General features: G+C 35.9%; 1 protein-coding gene across 2 annotated transcripts in view; it reads right to left on the minus strand.

Moving 5' to 3' along the window:
• The window catches only part of SRBD1 (S1 RNA binding domain 1), a 123,496-nt gene that overhangs the window by 82,387 nt on the left and 19,521 nt on the right, over positions 1-21,588 (minus strand). For both annotated transcript variants that reach the window (XM_068185886.1, XM_068185887.1), the window contains 5 exons: positions 21,467-21,570; positions 16,438-16,545; positions 10,349-10,506; positions 9,105-9,195; positions 7,978-8,085 (listed from right to left, as the gene is read on the minus strand). In XM_068185886.1, the coding sequence (XP_068041987.1) occupies positions 7,978-8,085; positions 9,105-9,195; positions 10,349-10,506; positions 16,438-16,545; positions 21,467-21,570 (569 nt within the window). The remainder of the gene's footprint in view (positions 1-7,977; positions 8,086-9,104; positions 9,196-10,348; positions 10,507-16,437; positions 16,546-21,466; positions 21,571-21,588) is intronic.

Raw genomic sequence — 21,588 nt, forward strand, 5'->3', positions numbered from 1 at the left:
TGGTAAGAACCTTGTGGTGTTGACCAAAAAGCACAGAAATGTGTTGTAACCACATTAAATAAAAATCGAAATCACTTTAGTCAGAAATAAAAAGCTTCATTTTGTCCTGTTATGTAACTTGCCTTCTCAGAAATATCAGACACAGAAATTAACTGGTTTTCTTTCACAGAATAAGCTGAATTGATAGGGACCTGCAAGGATCACCAAGTCCTACTCCCAGCTCTGCACACCACCATCCCCAAGAGTCACACCATGTACTTGAGAGTATTGTCCAAACACGTCTCGAACTCTGTCAGGCTTGGTGCTGTGACCATTCCCTGGGGAGCCTGTTCCAGTGCCCAAACACCCTCTGGGTGAAGAACCTTTTCCTAATATCCAACCCAAACCTCCCAACTCAGCTTTGGGCCATTTCTTCAAGTCCTGTCACTGGTCATGAGAGTGAAGACATCAGTGCCTGTCCCTCCCCTTCCCCTTATGAGGAAGCTGTAACTGCAATGAGGTCTCCCCTCAGTCTTTTCCAGGCTGAACAGACCAAATGACCTCAGCTGTTCCTCATATGGCTTCCCCTCAAGGCTGTTCACCATCCTTGTTGCTCTCCTTTGTTTGACTGGAGCAATCTCAGAAAATTCAGATGTAGTCATCTTCCTTAAATTTATTAAAACCTTTTTTATTTCTGGGCTTTGGAAATAGCCTTGAACAAGAGACTTTAGGCCAGAAGAATTTGTTAACACAGAAAGCCCTTAAGAAAGGAGAAGGCACTGTTAACACCATACAATATGAAGTGATAATAGTTTTAAAGACTTCTACTAATGAAGTCAAACATACCCAAAAGATAAACCCCCCTACTCACAGTATAGTTTTACTAGTCTTGTGCTGTACATTTAAATTAAGACTAAATCTGAGTTTGCCTTCACTAGGAAAACTCCTAGTTTTGCTCTACAAACATATTTCATGCAATACACACATGCTAAAACTGCCCTCAGGGACCTGATGGGTACACTGTGCAGAAATGATAGCTCTTGCTCACTGCATCTTCTTTCTCTGGTGTTTCTCAATATCCTTTTACCTTTCCAACAACTTCTTGTTTTGTGTCTGCAAATATTTTTGGAGTGTTTGCCCTTTTTACTTGACTTCTGTTGTACTGCCATACCAGATGAAGTCACGCTGATTATCTTAAAAAAAAAAAAAATTGTTTCATTAATCTGAAAATAACAAAGATCTATAAGAAAACAGCCCGTGTTCAAATTACTGCTCAGTGGGGCACAGAAATTTGAAAATAGAGAACTCATTTTGAAATCCTAAATATAAATGGCTTCTCTGTGAGAAAAAAAAAGGAAGGAAATAATTTATCATGTTCAATTTCTCACTGTAATTATCTGATTTGCAAAAGTATATTTGAGATCAGTACATTTCTAAGTGAATAGAATGCATTACATCCCTTAGTCATGTTTTCACACATTTAATGGCTTTTCATTCTAAAATATTCCCTTTCTTCTCTTTATTTAGTACCCCTTAAAAGCTCTAAGACATTTACATATTGAGAATGCATAACTTTTATAAACTCTTAGAAAGAGAAAACACAGAAGGGAAGTTGCACAAAACTTTCCCCACAGACTGTTTTACCACAGATTCCCTTGGACACAAGTCAAATGACATATCCCAGTGTTCTGGAAAAATGGACTTTTTCCTTAAGATTTAGATTTCTTTCACTAGTAACATTTCCTTCCTGACCCCCTGCCTTCACATTGCTGAAATCTAGACTCCATATGCAACTTACTCTTTTCCTGAACTTAAAGGAATTAATTATCTCTTTAATGACATTGAAATCCTTCCAATGAGTACCTGTTCTCATCCTGAAAACTATGAATTATTTCTCTGAAATATCAAAGACAGCTCCGTAATTATTAAGTGTATCATTTATACCATTTGCTTAATAAAGTTTCAAATTCATGCTATGCAAGCCAGAAGTTAACACCCGCTGCTTCACCTGCCCCACCACAACTTCACTGCTTACCCATTTCCTTCCCTCCCCTCAGAAAAACACAATTAGAGATGGCACAGGTGGCTACAGTTGGGGCAGAGGTGAATCCTCGCTTCAAAGGCAAAGATCACCTCTGAATTTCCCATTTTGAATATAGTTTGGGTCCAGCTTAACACAGATACCAGTCTACGGATACACCAGGAACAAGCACTGGATCCTATTTTAAATGCATTCACTCGTTCCAGTCTATGTTGTACTGAACAATAGATAAATTTACTACCCAAGTTATGAACAACCAAGAGTAGTAGGAGGAAGACATCTCTATGCAGAGTGAGGTTCCAACTTACAGGACTGTCTCCTCTAAATATAAGTACATGCAAAATGATTTTTCATTTGAAGTATTCATGATCATTCAGCTGTGGTAAATAATCACAACAGAATATAACTTTTAAGTAAGGGAGGAAAGAGTTTGGCTAGAATCACTATATAATTTAGAATGTTTTCATTGACTATGTCTTCTTCACACACATTTTAAACTTATTTGTTCCTCAAAGTAGTTCTTCACTGTTTAGAATTTCTCTAGAGCTTGGAAGAGATGAAAGCAGAACAAAGGTGCTTCAGCACACATTTCAGATGTGTGCATTGTTTCCGCTGAACACATATTCCTTTAGCCAAAACTTTCCAAACTCCTTTCCACCTTCTGGATCAGACAACTAATGACCTAAGGTGTGTAGGTGTGTGTACATAAATGTGTCATCAAGAGAGTTATATAGCTTAACAGACAAAAATAACAGCTTAAAGGAAACACAATCAAAAAGAAATAGGAATAAAGTTTCCCATATCCCTACCCCTTTCATACTCTCGACAGACTTGAAACAACTGCATTAATGCAGCAAGCAATAGCTTGTAAAAGGATGCAAACCAGCTGAAACATTTGACAGACAGTGTTAAATACCAGAGGATTCATATCAACCACTTTATTTGAAAAGGTGCTTTGAAGTTGGCTATCTTTCATGTACCTCTTTCATGGCACATTAATAAGGAAAACTGAGATGGGGTAAATTAAGTCCCAAGGTCATATCTAGAGTTACAGCGCTGTGGGTACCTGATGAAATACGGATTAATGCTGCATGAGCACTGAATAAATAAAACCACTTCTGTTAACCACTCAAACAAGTTTTACAAGTAGTTCTGAACTTTATTCGGCAACTAGACTTCAGACATCTTAATCCCCCCACACTGCTTTGAAACCTAATTATCATAATGTGAACCCGAATGTTAGGTCCCTTTCAAACTGCGAGTGCTGTGAAGCAGAAAAGTAATGGGAATTAAGCTAGTGTAACATTAGAAATGTAGAGGCATGGAACTTGAAAGTGGCATTTGTTAAAGCTGAGAGAGCATAATGTAGATATTCAATAACATGAAACACACATTTAAATTGAAAAGGATATTTAAAGCATGTGCAGACACCTATAAAATACAAGAGGACCTAAAATCCCGTAGAACAAACATTTCTAAATCAATTTCTTGCCACCAAGGTCCAACTTCAAAAGGTATTACAGTCCTATTCTACCTTAGCAGAACATTTCTAAGTATTCTAAAGCAGATAATTTAAACTTTAAAGAAAACCCAATGAGAACTTTACAAGAAGTTACAGACTTTCCGCTATTTGTCACAGTACAGAAGTGTTTGAACTTAAACAGCAGTAAATTATTAATTACATTGCTTATAAAGTCTTGAGAGTAAGAAAAGATTTTGCTGTTAAGTGACAGAAAAGGATTTTGCATCAAGTTTAAAACCAAGCAGACAGAAATTAAACACCAACCCATTTAAACAACAACAAAAAACACACTTGCCTGGCTGCATTCTATGCTGCATGTTGAAAACAATTAACAATTCCTGACACTTATCAAACTTCCTTTTAAATACAAGCTGAAATACTTTACTCTGAGTGTGCATTAATGCAGCAAGCACATAAGAGTCAGACCAGTAAGAATGCTTGTATTGTGACATGAAAACCATTAAGGCTGAAAGAGAAATTGTGATTTAGTTTTGCCAAATACAAAGATTGAGCTGTTTGTTTTGTCCTGCTTTAGCATAGTTCACCTGTCATTCAGACAGTTTTCATTTCCAAGGTGCCTCAAACTGACAGCAACCAAAGAAAAACAGATTCCTGAAATATTTTTTCAAGATTTTCATTTAATCCAAAAAGGCCAATGAAATCCTGAAAGTTCATCATCTGCCATGTTAATGCTGAACACAATGTTGTTTCATTTACATTTCTGGTCCTCTTAAAACAAATACACTTGTCTAAACTAGAACATCTGTTTTGGTTATAATACAATGTATCTTTGGCAAGAACTCACAATAGAACTAACATAAATAATCAAAAATATTTATTGAACCTTGTAACAAAAACTGATTTGTAACAAAAAACCCAAAGACTAGATATGACTGTCCCTGGCTCTAGTCCAATCCTAATCTAAGTCAATAAACACAGCTCTAAAAGGGAAACTACATTTAAAAAAAAAAAGGAAAAGAAAGTCCTGTAGTTATTTAGGTTGGATGTAGCTATCTAAAAGCACGTTAGTTATAAAAATAGTGAAAAATATTTGCTTTAAATCAAAAGCTGTCAAGCTGAGTCCAGACAGGTTTTAAAGCCACATGAAAAATGATGCTATATGCCTCATTTCTTATTACTATCTTCACTGATTTGTCTTCTCTTTGGGAAACTTCAGTAAAACTCGATGCAGTTTGTATTTGACATTGCTAAGTATTTTTTATTTTAATCACTTGCTTTTCATGGACTATCTTTAGCCTTCATTATTTGTGCATGCACCAATGGCACACACCTTTCTGAAATTACTTCTATTATTGTCTCACTTCCCTGGAAATGCATGATTCCAAGCCCTACGTGATGCACTGGACAGAAAAGTATGAACAGATTTTAATTTTTTTTATAATCATTCTTGATCCTAATCTCCACTGCTAACATTTCCCAAGGAAGCTGAAGTCTGTAGTACCTCCCCATCATTCACCTTTCTGAACAACAGCTTATGGTGAGTGTCCAACCTCACCTGCCAAGCCCCTTTTCATTTGGACTCCTTTAAGGAGAAAAAAAAAAAAACAACAAACTTCAACACAGATACAATTAGTAATTCTCCAAAACTTGCACACAGCAATGAGCTGAGCTCTGTGTTTCTGGGCAAGGATTTCCACCTTGATGCAGCTCAGTGCATCCCTGTGAGAAGCTGAAAGCTTGGGAAATGGTATCATGTTAGATGCAACTGACTCATTCTGTTACAGTTCAAGTACTGGATGGGGTTTTTTGTTCTAGGAGGTTTAGGTTGTTTTGTTTTGTTTGGGGTTCTTTGTTGCTTTGTTTTCCCCACAGTTCAAAAACTATATTGATTAGCAAATCCATTCTTTACTTACAACTGCAACCTGCTGAAGCAGGCCTTCTTTAAGAATTAACTGTTCCAACAACGCTGAAATTATTTCTTATAGATTTTAACTGAAAAACAATTCACAAACATCACTTCATCCAAAAGCACACACAGGTTTTCATGGAACTGATGAGAGATCTGTATTCAGCCTATGTATAAACAAAGTGCTCATACTTTTAAAAAAAGTCTATAATGAGAAAACCTAATCTACAGAAGATTTTGAACATGGAAGGAGAAAAGCTGTTTGTGATCTGAAAGCACATACTCTGGAGGAATTTACTATTTAAAAAGAAGATCAGCAGGGCACATTCTTCCGAGTCACCTTTCACACCTCCCCTCAAAAGGTATAGCAGTTATCCCAATGTACACCTACTCTCATCTATTGCTCAAACAGGAACACTGTACTAATTGCTCTTCATTTAGCAAGTATCACATTTTTAACTCAGACTGACAGAAATTCCAGGCATTTCACTGGATTATCAGAAATGGAGGTTGGACTCATCATTCCTTTCTGTTACTAAGAAATACCAAGGATATTAAAGCTTTCTGGAGCTAGAAAGGAAAAAAGAACTGCCTTGCAGGATTCAGCAGCATGGCTTAGAAAACCCAACACTGGATAAAGCAATGAAATGGACATGAAACTAGTTTATCAGAAAGGGATATATAGGAACCCTGATCCTTATGGAAAAAGTTCAGTACAGACTGGCAAACTGTGAAGAGATACAAGCACTGCAAATGCAGCCTGTCTGTAAACTCACTCATATGAATTCACACACAGACAGCAGTATACAAAGTTCAAGAGCCCCATATGTCACCTACAGCATGAGGTAAAAAGAAAAAAAAATCACTTTGCTTTAATGTGAACTACCTAATGGTCTGCACACAGATTCTGAAGTATGGACTACCTCTTTGCAATACGAGCTCAACACAAGAAAACCATTAACATAAATATACAGAGAAAAATATTTCTGATTATGTTAATTTTCAGGATATTATATGTCATGTTAAATAACTGCAGTTGTAGATTTTTGCTACAATTATCAGTTTTGGAGAAAATGAAAGGTTAAAAAATTATCAGTCACTACTAGAGAAAGCAACAAACTTGCTAACGTGACTTCTGCCATACAGCATTTATACGAATTCCTATTCCACAACAGCTTTTATCAGTTCTAAGAACTTGGTAACTTAAGTACTACTTTGAAAATTTTGTCATCTTGAATTATAAACAGGGAGAAAATATTAAATCAGAAGAGGCAAACAGTGAGAAAAACAACAATCACAGTATTATATAAATAATTTTTCCTGTGTAAAGTAGTATATGATCAATAAATAAAGAAAACCACTATTTCAGATGAAACGTTCATTGTTATAATAATGGATTTTTAAGCAATATTAAGTGCACAATAGTGAAATTAAGCATTTGCCAAAATCCACACAGTATGAGGTGTTTTGCACTCTCTACAATTGTAAAACATTCACCGTTTTGGTGTTGGACTCAGTAAAGAGGATGCCGAATTTTTCAGAAGCTTGAATAGCCTCATCCCTTTGCAAACAAATACAATTAGAAAACTTTTACTACACTTCCTGGAATAAGAGTGGTTTAAGAATGGAATATTGCATAAATTTATTTGGGAATCTTAGAAATGAAGCACAAGTGCAATCATACCATAAGTCAGTAGAAATAACACATTTGTTAAACATATCTGTAAGGCCACTTCCTAATTTATGAAAAAAAGGCATTTTTAAATGCATAGAATAGTTTAAACAGCAAAAGGCCATAACTTTCTTAAAAATATAGAAAACATATTTCAGTATGCTAAGACAGTGAAAACTAAATACAGATGTTAAATGTCAGCACAAAAGATAATCCAAGGTAAATCACAAAAAATGCCTTAGAAAAAAATAAAGGTGGGAATTAAAAAAAGAGAAGAGTTCTGCATGGTAGAAATGAAAGTGATATAACACAGTTTCTATCCAAACCCACAGAAGAATACTTTAGTTCAAATTCAACAAACTAATGGATAAAATTTGAAGTCTGAAAAAGATAAATATATTCACTACTCTCCACTTGGTATTAACACAGATCATTTAATTATTAATAACTAAATAAATAATTAATTATATAGTAATTATTTCCAGATCATTTAATTCCCATAGGATTACCAAGCATTCCATACTGCAGCCAGACAACAGAAGGTTTATCACGTGCAGTTAAACCTCATTTATCAAGAAGTAAATACACAATGCCAAACGGGTCCTTAGTAGTTAGTGTTGCTATTCTTGCATACTTCGTTACAATGACAATAGCAAGAGAGTGAACCTCGGGAAGAAAAAATAAAATGCTTCAGTGAGTCTCTTACTGACTCAGGATAACTACTGTCATGCTTCAAAGAGCCACAGCTAGTTTTCTTTGGCTAGAACATTGGGTCAAGCTTGACTCAAATACAGACAAGGCAGCAAAAATAAATACTTCCAAAATTACATCTAAAACTACCTGTTAGGTTAAAATATGCTGAGCAAATTAATAATATCTGAGTAAAGGGATCTTACCAGTAAACAACATCCAGCGGAGCAAAATATTTCTTCATAATTAAGTCAGCAAAGTAAGCTTCTGTTTCTCTGCAGGCCGTGCCATTGCCAATCACAACAGTGCTGCAGCTTTGTGTGGGTTAAAAAAACAAACAAATTTTCTCAAATATTCTTTTATACCTTTTCATGCATAGTATTCAATCCACCACAGTGATCAATACATCTGATTTTAGATAACATAAGGCCCAGATGTAATGAGAAAACGTTCTTAGAAGCATCATGCTTTGTTTAACAGGTTTTCAATGAGACAGTTCATGAGATGAGTCAAAAATTTTCACTTATTTGTAATGGGATTGTACAGTGGCAATATAAGCAGAAAATCCAAAAATTATACTTCATATGAATAAATGGAACATTATTTATAAGTCCTCAAACACTTTCACCTCGTATTTCCCTCATCTGGTATGAGTCATGAAAAAGAGCAGAAGCCAAAGCAATCAGCATCTTAATTCCTTAATGGGAATATCATAGTTTCCAACCTCTGAATCCCCACACCACAGCCAGTCAGCCACCAAATCACCTTGTTTCAAGCCAATCTAATGCTTATAGACAAACTGGACTGTATGCTGTGGTAATTCAGCAGCTGACTCAGTAGATCAGATGTCTGCCCACAGACAGTTGGACACAACCTTCTCATCATGCTGCCCCTGCTTGTAATTCCATCTGGAGAGCTACCTTCACAGGATTTCCTTTGCTTGACAAACTCTACCAAAACCTAATGTGGCTTTTGGAACAGGGAAAGACTGATGAGTGATTTGGGGGCTGCGGGGGCTAGGAAGAGGAAGGCTAAACTTATTTCTTAGCTGAATGCTAATTTCTATTCCCAAAAAATAAATGGATTAACAGTTTTATGGGGATACATTCATAGCATGCAGCCTTACTCATAGCCACGGCTTGATTTGATGTGCTTCTAACATATGTACTGCACAAACATAAAAGAAAAACCAAGCTCTGAACTAGACTAAAGAAAATAAACCTCCAGTTAAATCAGTAGAATTCTTATTGCACTCAAAATGAAGTAATTATATAGTGAAGATTTTCATTTTGTTTGGTAAGGAAGAGCAATAAATGGAAGTTTCTTTACATACTTGTACTGTAGCAGAAGCCTCTTTATCTTCTCAGCTTCACGAAATCCTTGACCAGAATGCAAGTAAACTACATCAGTATGGAGTATTTGACCTAGAACAAAAGGCAAAGCCATTTGATTAAATCCACAAAGGTCCAAAGGCTATATCCTGCAGAACTACTGAAGTTAATTTGATGATTCACAAAGAAAGCTTCCTAATCAGTCATCTTTCCCTTTGATCTTTATATCCATTTAGAAGAAATGTATGGTTGGCATAGGACAAGAATGTTTTGGCAGAAGAAAACAAGTTAATACATTTTGTAGCTCCCTGCAGACATATTCACCTAACAAGTACTGAATATCTAAACCTATTAGCAAATATAATGTATTATATCACAGAGAAAAAGAGCAATTTAATATAAAATATTTGTTCTAGTGTAGTACAATTTAGAAATCCAGTAAAGAGTGATGAAAATTAGAAAATCTAAGGATTTGCAATACATGAGTTCTAAAATTCCAATGCTAGCTCTTGTCATCATCCCATCTATCACATTTGGAAAGAACTGTATTAACCAGTACTGTTAGCTAATGGTGCAATGAAAGCTCAATCATTTACCCCACCTTTATTGCCTTCTAAAGAACACACCTTTCTTTACATTCTCCTGGGGCGGATATTCTCAAAAAAAAAAGCAACAACAAAATAAAAGGAAAACAAATAGTTTTCACATAAGTAGTTTCCACATAAAGAGATGTGTATCCCCTGAATTGGATGAAGTGGAAAGGGTCTGTTCTATATGTGAACTAGGAAGTTTTGCAAAAACAATGTTTCTGACTTCTTACATTAAACAGACACACTACTAAACAAAAAGGGCTCAAAAAGTGTCCAGATGTCCAAGACACTAGCCATGAAAAAAAGCAATATTATAGAAAGTATTTAAATTCAAATTCTTTGTTAAACAATAAAAATGCCAGGTGTTCTCTTTGCTGACTACTGAGGGGTACAATCATTTCAATCAGTATTCAGGAAGGCAGAAGGCATTTTAAATTCTATTTAAGAGAGCAGTAATAACACCAAAGAAGTCACTGGAATCCAGGTGCCAGAAATTTAACCTTAAGCTAGCTGAAGAAAGGAATTTATACAATAGGATGTGTAGAAAGCACTAAAAGCTTTAAAAAAAAATTGATAAAAAAGTAGGTTTTGAAACTGTCTTTACTCTAAATGAATATATTTAGAGTCCTTCAAAAATGTTTGGAATTGAAACTTACTGGTTGGTGAAATAATTGCCAACTTGCAGCCGTGTTTGTAGCCAGGATCCACTCCCATCAGAGCACGGCCCCTCACGGGGCTGGTCAGAAGCAGCTGACGGAGATTTCTCCCAAACATCATCACAGACTCTTTCTCTGCATCAGATGTCAACTTGGATCTTAGAAGGATAGAAAAAAAAGTAAAATATCCCAAATATTTCTTTTCAATTAACTTTCAAATACACTTATTAGTTGTTCCAAAGTTGTAAGGCTTTTTCCAGTCATGTTTCCATCATCTTGAATTAAATGTTACTATTCAAGTTGTTGACACCTTTTTCAAAAGAATCAGCTATATATCATCTCATTATTATTCTAAGAAAGTCTGTCAACATAAAAAGTACAAGAGAAACACTTGTAAGAACATACACCCACCAACTACCATTTAAACATCAACTCAATTTTGAGCAAAGAACAGCTTCCTTTAAAAGTTGATACTAATTGTAAAGAAAAGAGGATTTGAAGAAGGCATGGATCAAATTCATCACAATTTCACAGTTCTAGAGAAATATCACAATCCAGCAAAAAAAACAATGGTGGTTTACACTGAGAGGTACTAGAGAGAAACTGGAAGGGTCCCTCCAATTAATTGCTAACACACCATGACTCCCGAGGCATTTAATTTTCTCTTTGGATTGCTTCATCTAACAGACATCAAAGAATTGTGACGACTTGAGCTTTTTCTAGGAGGGCATTCTGATTCCTCAGAACAAACTGTAAAGCTGGTAGGACAACAGTGTTCCCTTTCTTTTCCAAGTTATGTTCTTCAACAGAAAGAAGTGAGGTAATGCAGTAAGGATTCACTTAGATGACTTGAAACATAAACACTTACTGCAGAGTATCACAAGAAAGAAATTAGTCTTCCTGAGTTAAGATGTAAAAGATTCACAATGTCTTACTTGTCAGATGTGGCCAGGAAGACAATGACTGACAAGAACAAGTATTTTCATCATGGTATGGCACTTAAAAAAAAATAAACTGAAAGAGTAATGGGTACAAAAATATTCATCACCTCTCTGATTTCCTTTTCTTTTATAGGTACTCATTATCACTTGCCTATCCATTACATTTTCAGTAACTCAAAATAATTAGGGAGTGAAAAGCCAGCGCCCTTATTCTCCTTTTCTTTTTACCTATCACTGAAAAAAATCTACTATCTTGGTTTATTTCTACAGAATGGAAAAAACTGCATTACAGTTAACTAACCCTATCAGAAAGGAACAGCGAAAATTACTCAAGTTGTTTAGGTCAATCAATGCACGGCACAAGTACACTACAAATAGTTCAAAAATAACTCTCATAAGAGCTATTTGACATGATGGAATAGGAAGCTGGTTTTGATTGTGGAAGAACTCAAAAGCCTGACTTGAATTTGCCCAGGATCCAACCAGTCAACCAGCTCAGCCTTGTCTCATCCCACAGTGGCACAGAAGGAAGTAATAAATCCTCATTGTCCCTCATTTGTAAAGCAGTCCAGAGAGAGGTCTAGATCCTCTTTCACACATTACTGATGGAACATTTCCTAGGGAAACGTGCAACAGCAAAAGGCTCCCTTTTTCCCATGTGTTCTTTGTTTCCATATCAGGTATATGAGATTGTCACAGACAATTCAAAGAGAGATGCTGAAGGGCATACATGCATTACAAGGCTCCTTAGCAGTTCAAATGTGCCCTCAGCAATGAGCAGACACTCTATATCACCACCAAATGTGTGAATGGCTGCACCAGTTCAGCTAAATTGTCCCTCTATTCCAGTATTCTGTCCCCAAGTCTGTCTCCAAGCAGTTGCCTAAGCAGCTGATGGAGCAGCACCAGCATCTGTCCCATAATCTTGTCCTAGCCTACAACTGCTTCCAGAGTATTTCCTGGGCTTGGCATGACTTGTCTCTTTACTAGCTCATAACAGAGCTCTTGTTCAACTATCCAACCTCTTCCTGAAGACAGATAAATTTCTTTCATCCACAGAGTCTGTTGGCAGTGAGTTTTGCAGATCCATCACAAACTGTGTAAATAGCTGCCACCTTTTGGTTGGAAACTGGTTCTTTTTATTATGCTCCCCTAAGCCTTACACTGGAGGGGAGTAAAAATTTATCCCTAGAAACCTTGTTCCACTCTTCACACATCATTTATCTCTAAGTCCTCATTTTTCCAAGCTGAAGTCATAGTGTAGCCATTTTTTTTCTTTCCAGAGAAATTATTTAATTCCTCATTCCCCTTCACTGGGCCTTTTCCAGTTCCAGTGAATTCTTTTCCTACTTCCTACCCCTCTCCCCATGTGAGTGGACCAAAATGGACAACAATATTCCAAATACAGGCCAAATAAATCAATGATTCTTTGTCTTTACTCCTTCACTAAATAATCTAATCTTCTGAGCACTTAACACTCATGTGGAGCTACCTTCCATGGTGCCAAAGCCCCTCTCCTGTGGCAGGATAGCTCAGAGCTAATAGTTTTACTTATGAAAAGATAACTACTTCCCCTTGAAAGTATAATTTTACACTCATTTTCGACTACATTTCAGTTGCCATTCCATTTCTTGATCATTCAGTCTTACAGCATCCTTCTCCCATTTTTCCCTTCTCTAATTAAAAAAAAAAAACCTAAATCACAGAACAAGCTGCTTCTAGGGGGAGTCCAGAGACAGAACAATTAGATGCCACTTACGTGAGACCAGAGAAAACAAAAGCAAATACCTCAACATAACAGAGACTCAACCAATCACCCATGCATGCAAATGAAGATTAAAAGTGGCTTGTAGACAAGGGAATGGAATGCCCTTGGACCAAAGGCTTTGTACAAAGACAGGCCAAGTTCCATCTTTCCACCTATCCCAAGGATAGAGGGTCCCAGTTGCCCACAAGGCCAAGTCCTCCCACACTGCAAATTCCAGTCAGTCCATCTAAGAAGGGAGACTTGTATAGGAATTAAAATTGCACCTAAATACATGCTATTAGTTATGTCAGCCTTATGGAAATCATGTTTAAAATTGGCAGGGATATACAGCAACTTTTACAGCAACAGGAAATGTTACTGAAATTGCCAGGTGTGTAGGGGAAATGTCCTCTCTATTATGTAATATCCTGTGTTTTAAAATTTCAAATATAGACATCTCTTTTTTCTCTCTGTCTCTTACTCAACACTTGTATCAATTACATGATCAGCTGTCCAAAGTAGTGGCCCTTAATTGCAAGCCTGGTACAATCATTTGATCCTTTGGAAAAAAACCCATCAAGCTACCCAAAACAATATAATACCTTTCTCTTTTTCAGTCTATTACTAGCTTCATGCTTTTCCAATTTACAGCAGTTCTCATTAATATGGCAGAGATAAAAGGCAGAGAGTAGTCCTCCTCTCTAAACACAAGCAAAATGGCTATTTTGGGAAAAAAAACCCAAACAAATAAACCTCAAAAATCTTCAGTTCCTACTTTATGAAAAAATAATCCAGTCAGGACTCCAAAACCCTCCCTTGAAGTCTACAAAGCACTCAGACTGTATATCACTAACAGGTGTATTGTAATAAAAGCAAATGACCTAATAATGACCTATTGATTTCTGTATTCAATGTTATAAGATTCCGTTTTTAAACTGAGATCTAAAATTCCACACTCCCAATTACAGTCTGAGATGCAATCATTTCTGTGGAAAAATATCTGCAAACTAGTTTCAGGTGTGAAACAAGATATACAGAGAAATGTTTGTGTCCCTGAAGACAGAGGAGAGAAAGCACTCTCTGCAAGAAAGCATGGAAAATAATGAAAGGATTATCCATTAAAAAATATGCCCATGCCACATCAGTTGCATAAAACTCTGATGGAACCATTCCATGTAGTACTGCAACAAGATAAAATGTATTTGAAAGAGCCAAAAGCAACAGTGGACATTATTATACCAGATACAAGAAATGATATCTGACAGAATGGAAGAAAGGAAATTAAACAATAAATAAGGTGATCATATTGTTGGCAAGTTTCATTCCTCTTCTGATCACTAGAAGCACCAGCAATTTCAATGCATTCCTGGAAACTTTCTGTTCCAACATTTAATGATAATAAAAAGAAAAAAGAACAGCAGGAGGTGGGTTGGAAATATTAATGCTAAAAGGAGGTTTTGAATACTTTAGCAGCCCTTTGCAAGAGACAGGGAAAAAACAGGTCCTGGTGTGTCCGGAAAGAAAATAGGAGGAGGATAAGGGTTTAGTGTCAGGGACCAGAATAATGACAGGTGCTTTGAGTTCTTCTCTGTAGGAGAGGTTTCAGATTTTTCTATCCAAACTCCACCAATCATGCAACATGACCATAAAAGTAAAACCTAAGCAGACATCCCCTCAGGCACCAGCAGCAAACTTTGTATTCTTCTCATTGATTACTTGTGAGCTACATCCAATAAGTAGTAGGGAAGGAAGATTTTTTTCCCCTCTTTTGATTAATAGAACAGAAAACCTTCAGTAACCTACTGCTCCAGCAGTCCTCAAAGTGTTACAGACAACACAGGCCACAACAGTCCTGTGGTACAAACCACTGAATAAAAACACAATAAAAGAGCCTTGAAGCACCCCTATATGTCAGGTTGCTTAGTTCTTTTAAAACCAAACCCCACTAAAAAGTATTTCTTCTTTATTTTAAAAGAGTTTGATTGTAGAGATGGCTAGGAATGACAACTATTTTTACTCCCTTGTGACAGAAGCCAATAATTGAACTCTCCACCATGAGATGTTCACCATTTGGACCACAATAGACACAGTGTCTCCCCTACAGTAGCTACATGTATTGCAGTCACAAAATAGTAAGTGAACTCAGTATTTTTAGAAATCTGAAATTCTAAGTTACAAAAACCCAGGCTCACTAATCAAAAGAGGTGAAGCAATCTTGCTTGCAAAGCAATAAGCAAACAGAACATACTGTAGTGAAGAAGCTCAAAAGCCACCAAAAATACATACTGTTAATATCTTGAGCTGATGGCTCTTTCAGAGAGGTAGAACACAGATCATTCTTGCAATTATGTTCATGAAAAGGTGTCAGGAAAACAACTCCAATTCAAACTCAAAAGCACACCCAGGAAAGTACAGAAGAAACATTTCACAATGTGGTTGCTGATTTTAGGTACTAGACAGCATGTCATTTTGATACAAGTAGTTTCAACATTTCTGGTCCAAGAAACAGGGTCTCTGATAAATTTAATTTTGAACTACCTCAAATAAAGCATCAACATTTAGGTCAAATATCACATAGCCTTGCTAGAATGAAGCATGCTATGTTTTGAGGAACTTCTCTGGTATTGAAGAATCACACCATAAGTACTGTCAGCTATTAGAAGATAACACTCTTAATTGACATAGTCAATAATTCCCACTAGGTAAACTCTTATACTACACCACAATACACCCTATTTAATTCATGCTAATTTGATACTAAATTTTAAATTTCCTTTAAGTTTGGAACAATATTATGGATCTTATGAAGTGACATGATATCCAATGACATCATTATTACAGTATCACCATGAAGAAGTTTACTGACTTCTCTAGAGACATCACAATACGCACAAAATAGTATCAGACTAACACTATGACTAATTAGTTTGCCACAAAATGAACACCAGGGGTGCTTCCAACCCTAACAATACTTGGCTGAGTTCTATTTCACAGGTAAAAGAGTGAGTCAGAACAGTGCCACTGACAGTACTATTGCTATGCCATGAAGAGAGGTTTGAAAAATTCAGTGACATCACGGTTTATGCTATTACAAGAATAAAGATACAACTATCATGATAATACAGTTCTAAACTGTATTTTATTAGATAAATGTATCTAGCATGTAAACATGTAAAATGTCTTCACAGAAAGATCACTTCTCTACTGAAGCCTAAATTGGATAGGGTCAGAAATTAAATCTCTAGAACCAAGACTACATAGTTCATTTCTTCTGTAAGCACAGAGGATTAGAAACATGCTGATATTTTCAGATAGATAAATATAATAGTCTAACAAAACATTGGGGAGGGAATTGCTAAAAAAATCAGTAATATGAAAATACAGATTTATTCCAGGCTTACCTGAATTCCCTACAGAGAAGAGGATATATAAGGCGTTTATATGCATCCTCTACAGAACTACGTAGTAGCCTCATAAATTCTGGTTTTAAAAATTGTTTTGGTCTCCATCTGCAAAAGATTGGAAGAAAAATAAAAAAATATTTTAAGAACACATGCAAACAGCTAGATAAAAAAGGAATTTTCCAGAAAGGCTTCTACATTGTTAAATCCTAAAAACTGCAGAATTACTACAATAATTAGGCAACTAAATCATGAGACAAATATGAAAGGAATGAGAAGTTGCTCCTGGTTCTAATATCACACAATGGACAGGAATGAGAAGTTGCTCCTGGTTCTAATATCACACAATGGACAGGCTTATCTTTTCTTGTCTTAGGTATTAGAACACAATTATGGTTTATATTTTAAAGACAACATAAGAAAAAACATTCTCCATTTTGAGAAGTCAAAGCTTATTATAACTGAGCAAAGAACTTGGTTCTATATTACCTTTAGGGCTGCATTGTTTGCCATTCCTCAATACATTAGAATGAGTGACTAAACATCCTTTGTGATTGTCACTGCAGAATTACTGAAAAAAGGCATCTGCACAGATGGAGATTAAGGAGCTAAACTAATGCCAATAAATGCAACCCAATTCAAATTTCATTTGGAATGCATTGAGTATCTCTATTCAACTTCTAAATGAATTCCTACTAATTTTGCAGCATTTCTTAAACCACAAAAGCCAAAAAACTTACAAATTGTTTTTCTATTTTCCTGCTACTAATATATTTCAAGTGTAAATAATAATATAGGAAAAGGGAAAATTAAATAAACAATACCAAACAAAACCAAGACTGTTTTCCAACTTTTTCTAAGTCAAACTCTTTCAAGTCTTGAACTCTTTTCTAGGGAGACTGCACAGTAACTATATAACTATAACAACAAGTGCTTCCAATTTTGCTGAAAATACACCTCACTCTCAAAGCTTCCTAGATATTTAATCCATTGATCTTTTTGTTGAGGGCAAAGTTCCATGAGGGAGGGTGTGGGGGGATGTGGGTTGGTTGGTGTTTTGTGTATGTGTGAGTCCTCGAACAAGCAGAACTCATTGAGATTGTCCACCCTGTGAGAAGAGATTGAGGTGAAGGGAGAAGCAACGAGATATACTATATTCAAACAGAAGCAAATACTATTGACATTTTCTATTAAAGTCCATCTCTTTTTTATTACTTTTAAAAAATACTGATAACACTTAGTTTTCTTCACTTATTGTATTATTTAACATGCCTGGGTCCCAAACTGTAATGGGAGATACCATACATATTAAAAAAAAAAAAAACCCATGCAAGTTTTCTAAGTTTTTTGTTTGGATGGCTTGGTTTTTTTAAGTGAAAAATGCTGCAATGTTTTGACCATTGAATTATGGCCATAATGTGTCCAGCTGCAGCAAAAACAGAACTGAATTTTACTTATGATCTTGTTTGCTTTCAGCCACTCATAAACACCGAGAATTCCAAATTGCTCCTACCCAGACAACTTTTCAGTTGTCTAAGGGGCTCTGCAACTTCCTGAAACAGCTTTTTTAAATGTCTGTGCATATAATAGTTGAGGAACATGTGATTGAGTCAACCCTGCATTAAGCAGACAGACACAGGAGCAGAATTAAGCTCACCATTTTTACAACTTTCAGGGTTGTAATTCAGTTCTTAGCCACGTGACCTCATCACTTTGCTAACAGTTTTTGCAAATAGCTCTATCGCACTTATTTGTGACTAGAGACTCTTTCCATACCTATATAAAACTGGAAAAGCTTTAAATGCTCTTATTGCCATCACATTCTATAAACATTAAGGCTTTACAGGTGCAAGCATGACTACCCCAGAAAACATCCTTAGCACAAATAAGCATGAATTTGGAAACCCGGCAGCTGTTTCCCCCTCTCTTCCTTCCATTAAAGCCACTTAAACTTTTTCTCTGTAAATAGGTTATCACAACAGATATTTTTATTACCTGCCTATAGATAGGTAAAAATTTAGGCAACATTCTGTTAGAAGTTGCTACAAATGAGAAAACGTTCAAACAGCAAGTTCAATCATAGCAAATACTGTAGTTTAATAATTTCAATACTTCTTGAGATAAGAGAAAAATCCATTTGCTGCAAAAAGCAAAGCAAAATCATGTGTGTATATTTTTAAAGATCATCACAGCCTAGTTAAGCTTCCCTCTAAGAATGGATTTTTCTTGATTATTCAATCAAAATCTAGCTTTTGAAGCCAAATTTTTAAGAAGCTCCATACAAATAGTATCATCTTACTCTGATCATCAGTTCTCCATGTCCTAGTGCTCCCAACAGGGACCACAACAAACATAAATGGCTTAGACTACTGAGACACCAGAGGGTGGAACTACACACAAACAGAATTAACAGAGCCCACATTAAGAACCACCATGATTATGATTAATAACTGTTCCAGGAAGAGCCCAGCTAGGCTTTTAGACCTGAAGGACAACCAGCAGACCAACAGCAGACCTTTGTGTTCCTCCAAGACATTAAATAAAACATGTACCAAGTTAGTAACCACAGACAAAGCAAGCCTTTAAGGCCTGTACCATAGACTTTACACAGGAACTGAGAAATTTGACTGGAAACTGAAAAAAAATCAAATTTCATTTTCAAGGCTGCAATTCCACTTGGGAAAAACTCCATGTTGTTTCTACACTCAAAGCTAGCTAAGCAGCCCATCTCTGGTTCTCTAACTGATCATTCTTCTGTGTTCAATTTCACAATAAAGTCTTTTGGACCAGTAGAGTTCTAGTGTTAATGGAAGTAGGTTCACTGTCAAATCACAGAGATGCCATTTTCTGGGGAAAAATACAATCCATAGGGCCTGGTATATGGATATTCCTGAGTTTTCTATACAAAACCAAATTGCAAGGAAACAGGTGCTTATACAGGCTAATAAACATTCTGAACTCGCGAAAAAATGTACAATATTCTTAGACAGCATCTACACAGAGCTCAATGTAATAAGGAATTCTAGTCTTCCAAACTTACTTTCTTCTGCAGGAGCACTTAATGCTAAAAATGTGTCTCAGAAGAACACAAGAAGGTCAGAATATTTGCTACTAATCCACTAGGCAGTAGGTGATACTCTTTTCTGGCTAAAATACTGGCCAAATTCTGTAGCAAGCTGGCATTTCTGGTTCTGCAACTGATTGTGTGTGTGATCTCCAGCAAATTAGTTAATACCTTTGCAAAGTCTTAAAACCATTGACTCAAAAAAAGTTATTAACCTTCTGCTTTACCCAGCAAATCAATGCAATGAAAATAATGCAAATTCCACCCCTGGACAACCATTTCAAAGCTTGCAGGGCAGATAACACATTTACTTTTTGTCAGTTTGATAACATAGTTGTCAATCTAAGGAGGAAGATCAGAATCTGTCCTCAATGTTAATGCACACAGATGTTCTAAAACTATTCCTTCAGAAGTTTTATAATGGTGGAAAAGTGTCCTTATACAGTAAAAAGCCATAAGCATATATAGCTTTATGAGTGCTAAGTATTAATAAGTATTCACTTCCAAGGTTAATATTCTTCTTATCACAGGATGACTCACAAAAGGGTAACCAACCAAATATATCCCAATTTACATCCCACTTTTATTTGTGTAGCAGTGACAAGCTGTTCCATTATCTGTGGTCCACAGTGCTTCCAAATTCTGTCATAGATGCAGTAAAAGCAAAACTGACAGCTATGTTCTGCTTACAGAATATACATCTTGAGGGGAGGACAGAAATTCTGTTATAGGTGCTAAAAGTAGAAAGAAACAGGTGTGTTTATGACTCCTCATACTTTCCTGGAAACAAAAAACATTACTTATCATAATATGATCTAAAAGTAACAGTATCTGGCCAAAACAATATTTTTATAGTTTCAGAGCCTTATTCCTCCTTTTCAGAGGGAAACAGCCCTATTAAATTTCTACAGTGAAAAGGAACACTTTTACCACATCAATTTCTTGGACTTGTAAAAAAGAAATACATGCTAAAGCAGTATCACTGTGTTCAGTTTTCCACATTAAAAGGTGCATTTCTTCCTATTTTTCTTCCCTCCTTTTGGTTATTCATTTTTAGGATGCAAAGGAAGGAGTTTCTAAGACACCACCAGAACAGTGCCCAATATCAAACTACCAAGAAAGTAATTTTTTGTACGTGCCAGGAAGATGCATTGTTGGGAATGACAATATTCTCCAACAGAGCACATCAAGGTACAGTTTCCAAGAAAAAAACTAACAGATATTGCACAAAACCCATATAGTTAATCTGAACTTTTGCAAAAGACCTTGAAAATTATGCAATATTAAACTTCTCACTACAGGTTTAAAAATCCCAGACAACTTATATGAACAAATCAGTAAGAAATGAAAGAATCTGGTTTTTACAGTCCAGTTTTCTAACTTAAACAGAGATCAAAATGCAAGAGATGGTTCACACAATATGTGAGAGCTATGCATTGAAAGCAGTTACATTTATGTTTGTCTGTTAAATCCATTAAGTTCTTTTTAAACATGAAATTCCTTACATTTGTGAAACTTGAAGTTATGTACTTCACAGACCTAAAATCTGACACAGCCCTATTTAATCATTGCAATTGGGCATATGAAGGTATTTTTCAAAGTTGGGAGTATGCTCTGTTGGATTCTACCAAGTCCTTTCAGTAAAAGCCACTGGATGTGATGCATACTACAATTTGAAAATATAGTCACATTTCACCAGCCTTTGCATGTTTAAAAAAAATCCAAAAAATTGCTTGAAGAAGGGTGCCAGAACTTGCAAATAAAGCCCAAGGCATGATCTTTTCAGCATAATGCTACAGCAGTTGGAAATAAAGAGTAAGAATTATCTACTTGCTAATTTCATCTAATCTAATAAATATTTGTTTAATTCATTCTCTTAATGTAACAAGACATATGAGATACACTTCAGTATGCAGCTGCCTATGGAAAAAAGAGATTTCTGTAAGAATATGTATCTATGCAGACCTTTCATTGACACACCACCGAGAGAATTCATTCTTCACCCCGTCAGGAATGTTGACCTTCACTGTCAGGATCTTCAGATTTTCCCCTCGGTTAATGGCCAGAATCTAAGTGCAAACATAAAT

Source organism: Anomalospiza imberbis, chromosome 3, assembly GCF_031753505.1.
Source record: "Anomalospiza imberbis isolate Cuckoo-Finch-1a 21T00152 chromosome 3, ASM3175350v1, whole genome shotgun sequence".
NCBI classification, from domain to species: domain Eukaryota; kingdom Metazoa; phylum Chordata; class Aves; order Passeriformes; family Viduidae; genus Anomalospiza; species Anomalospiza imberbis.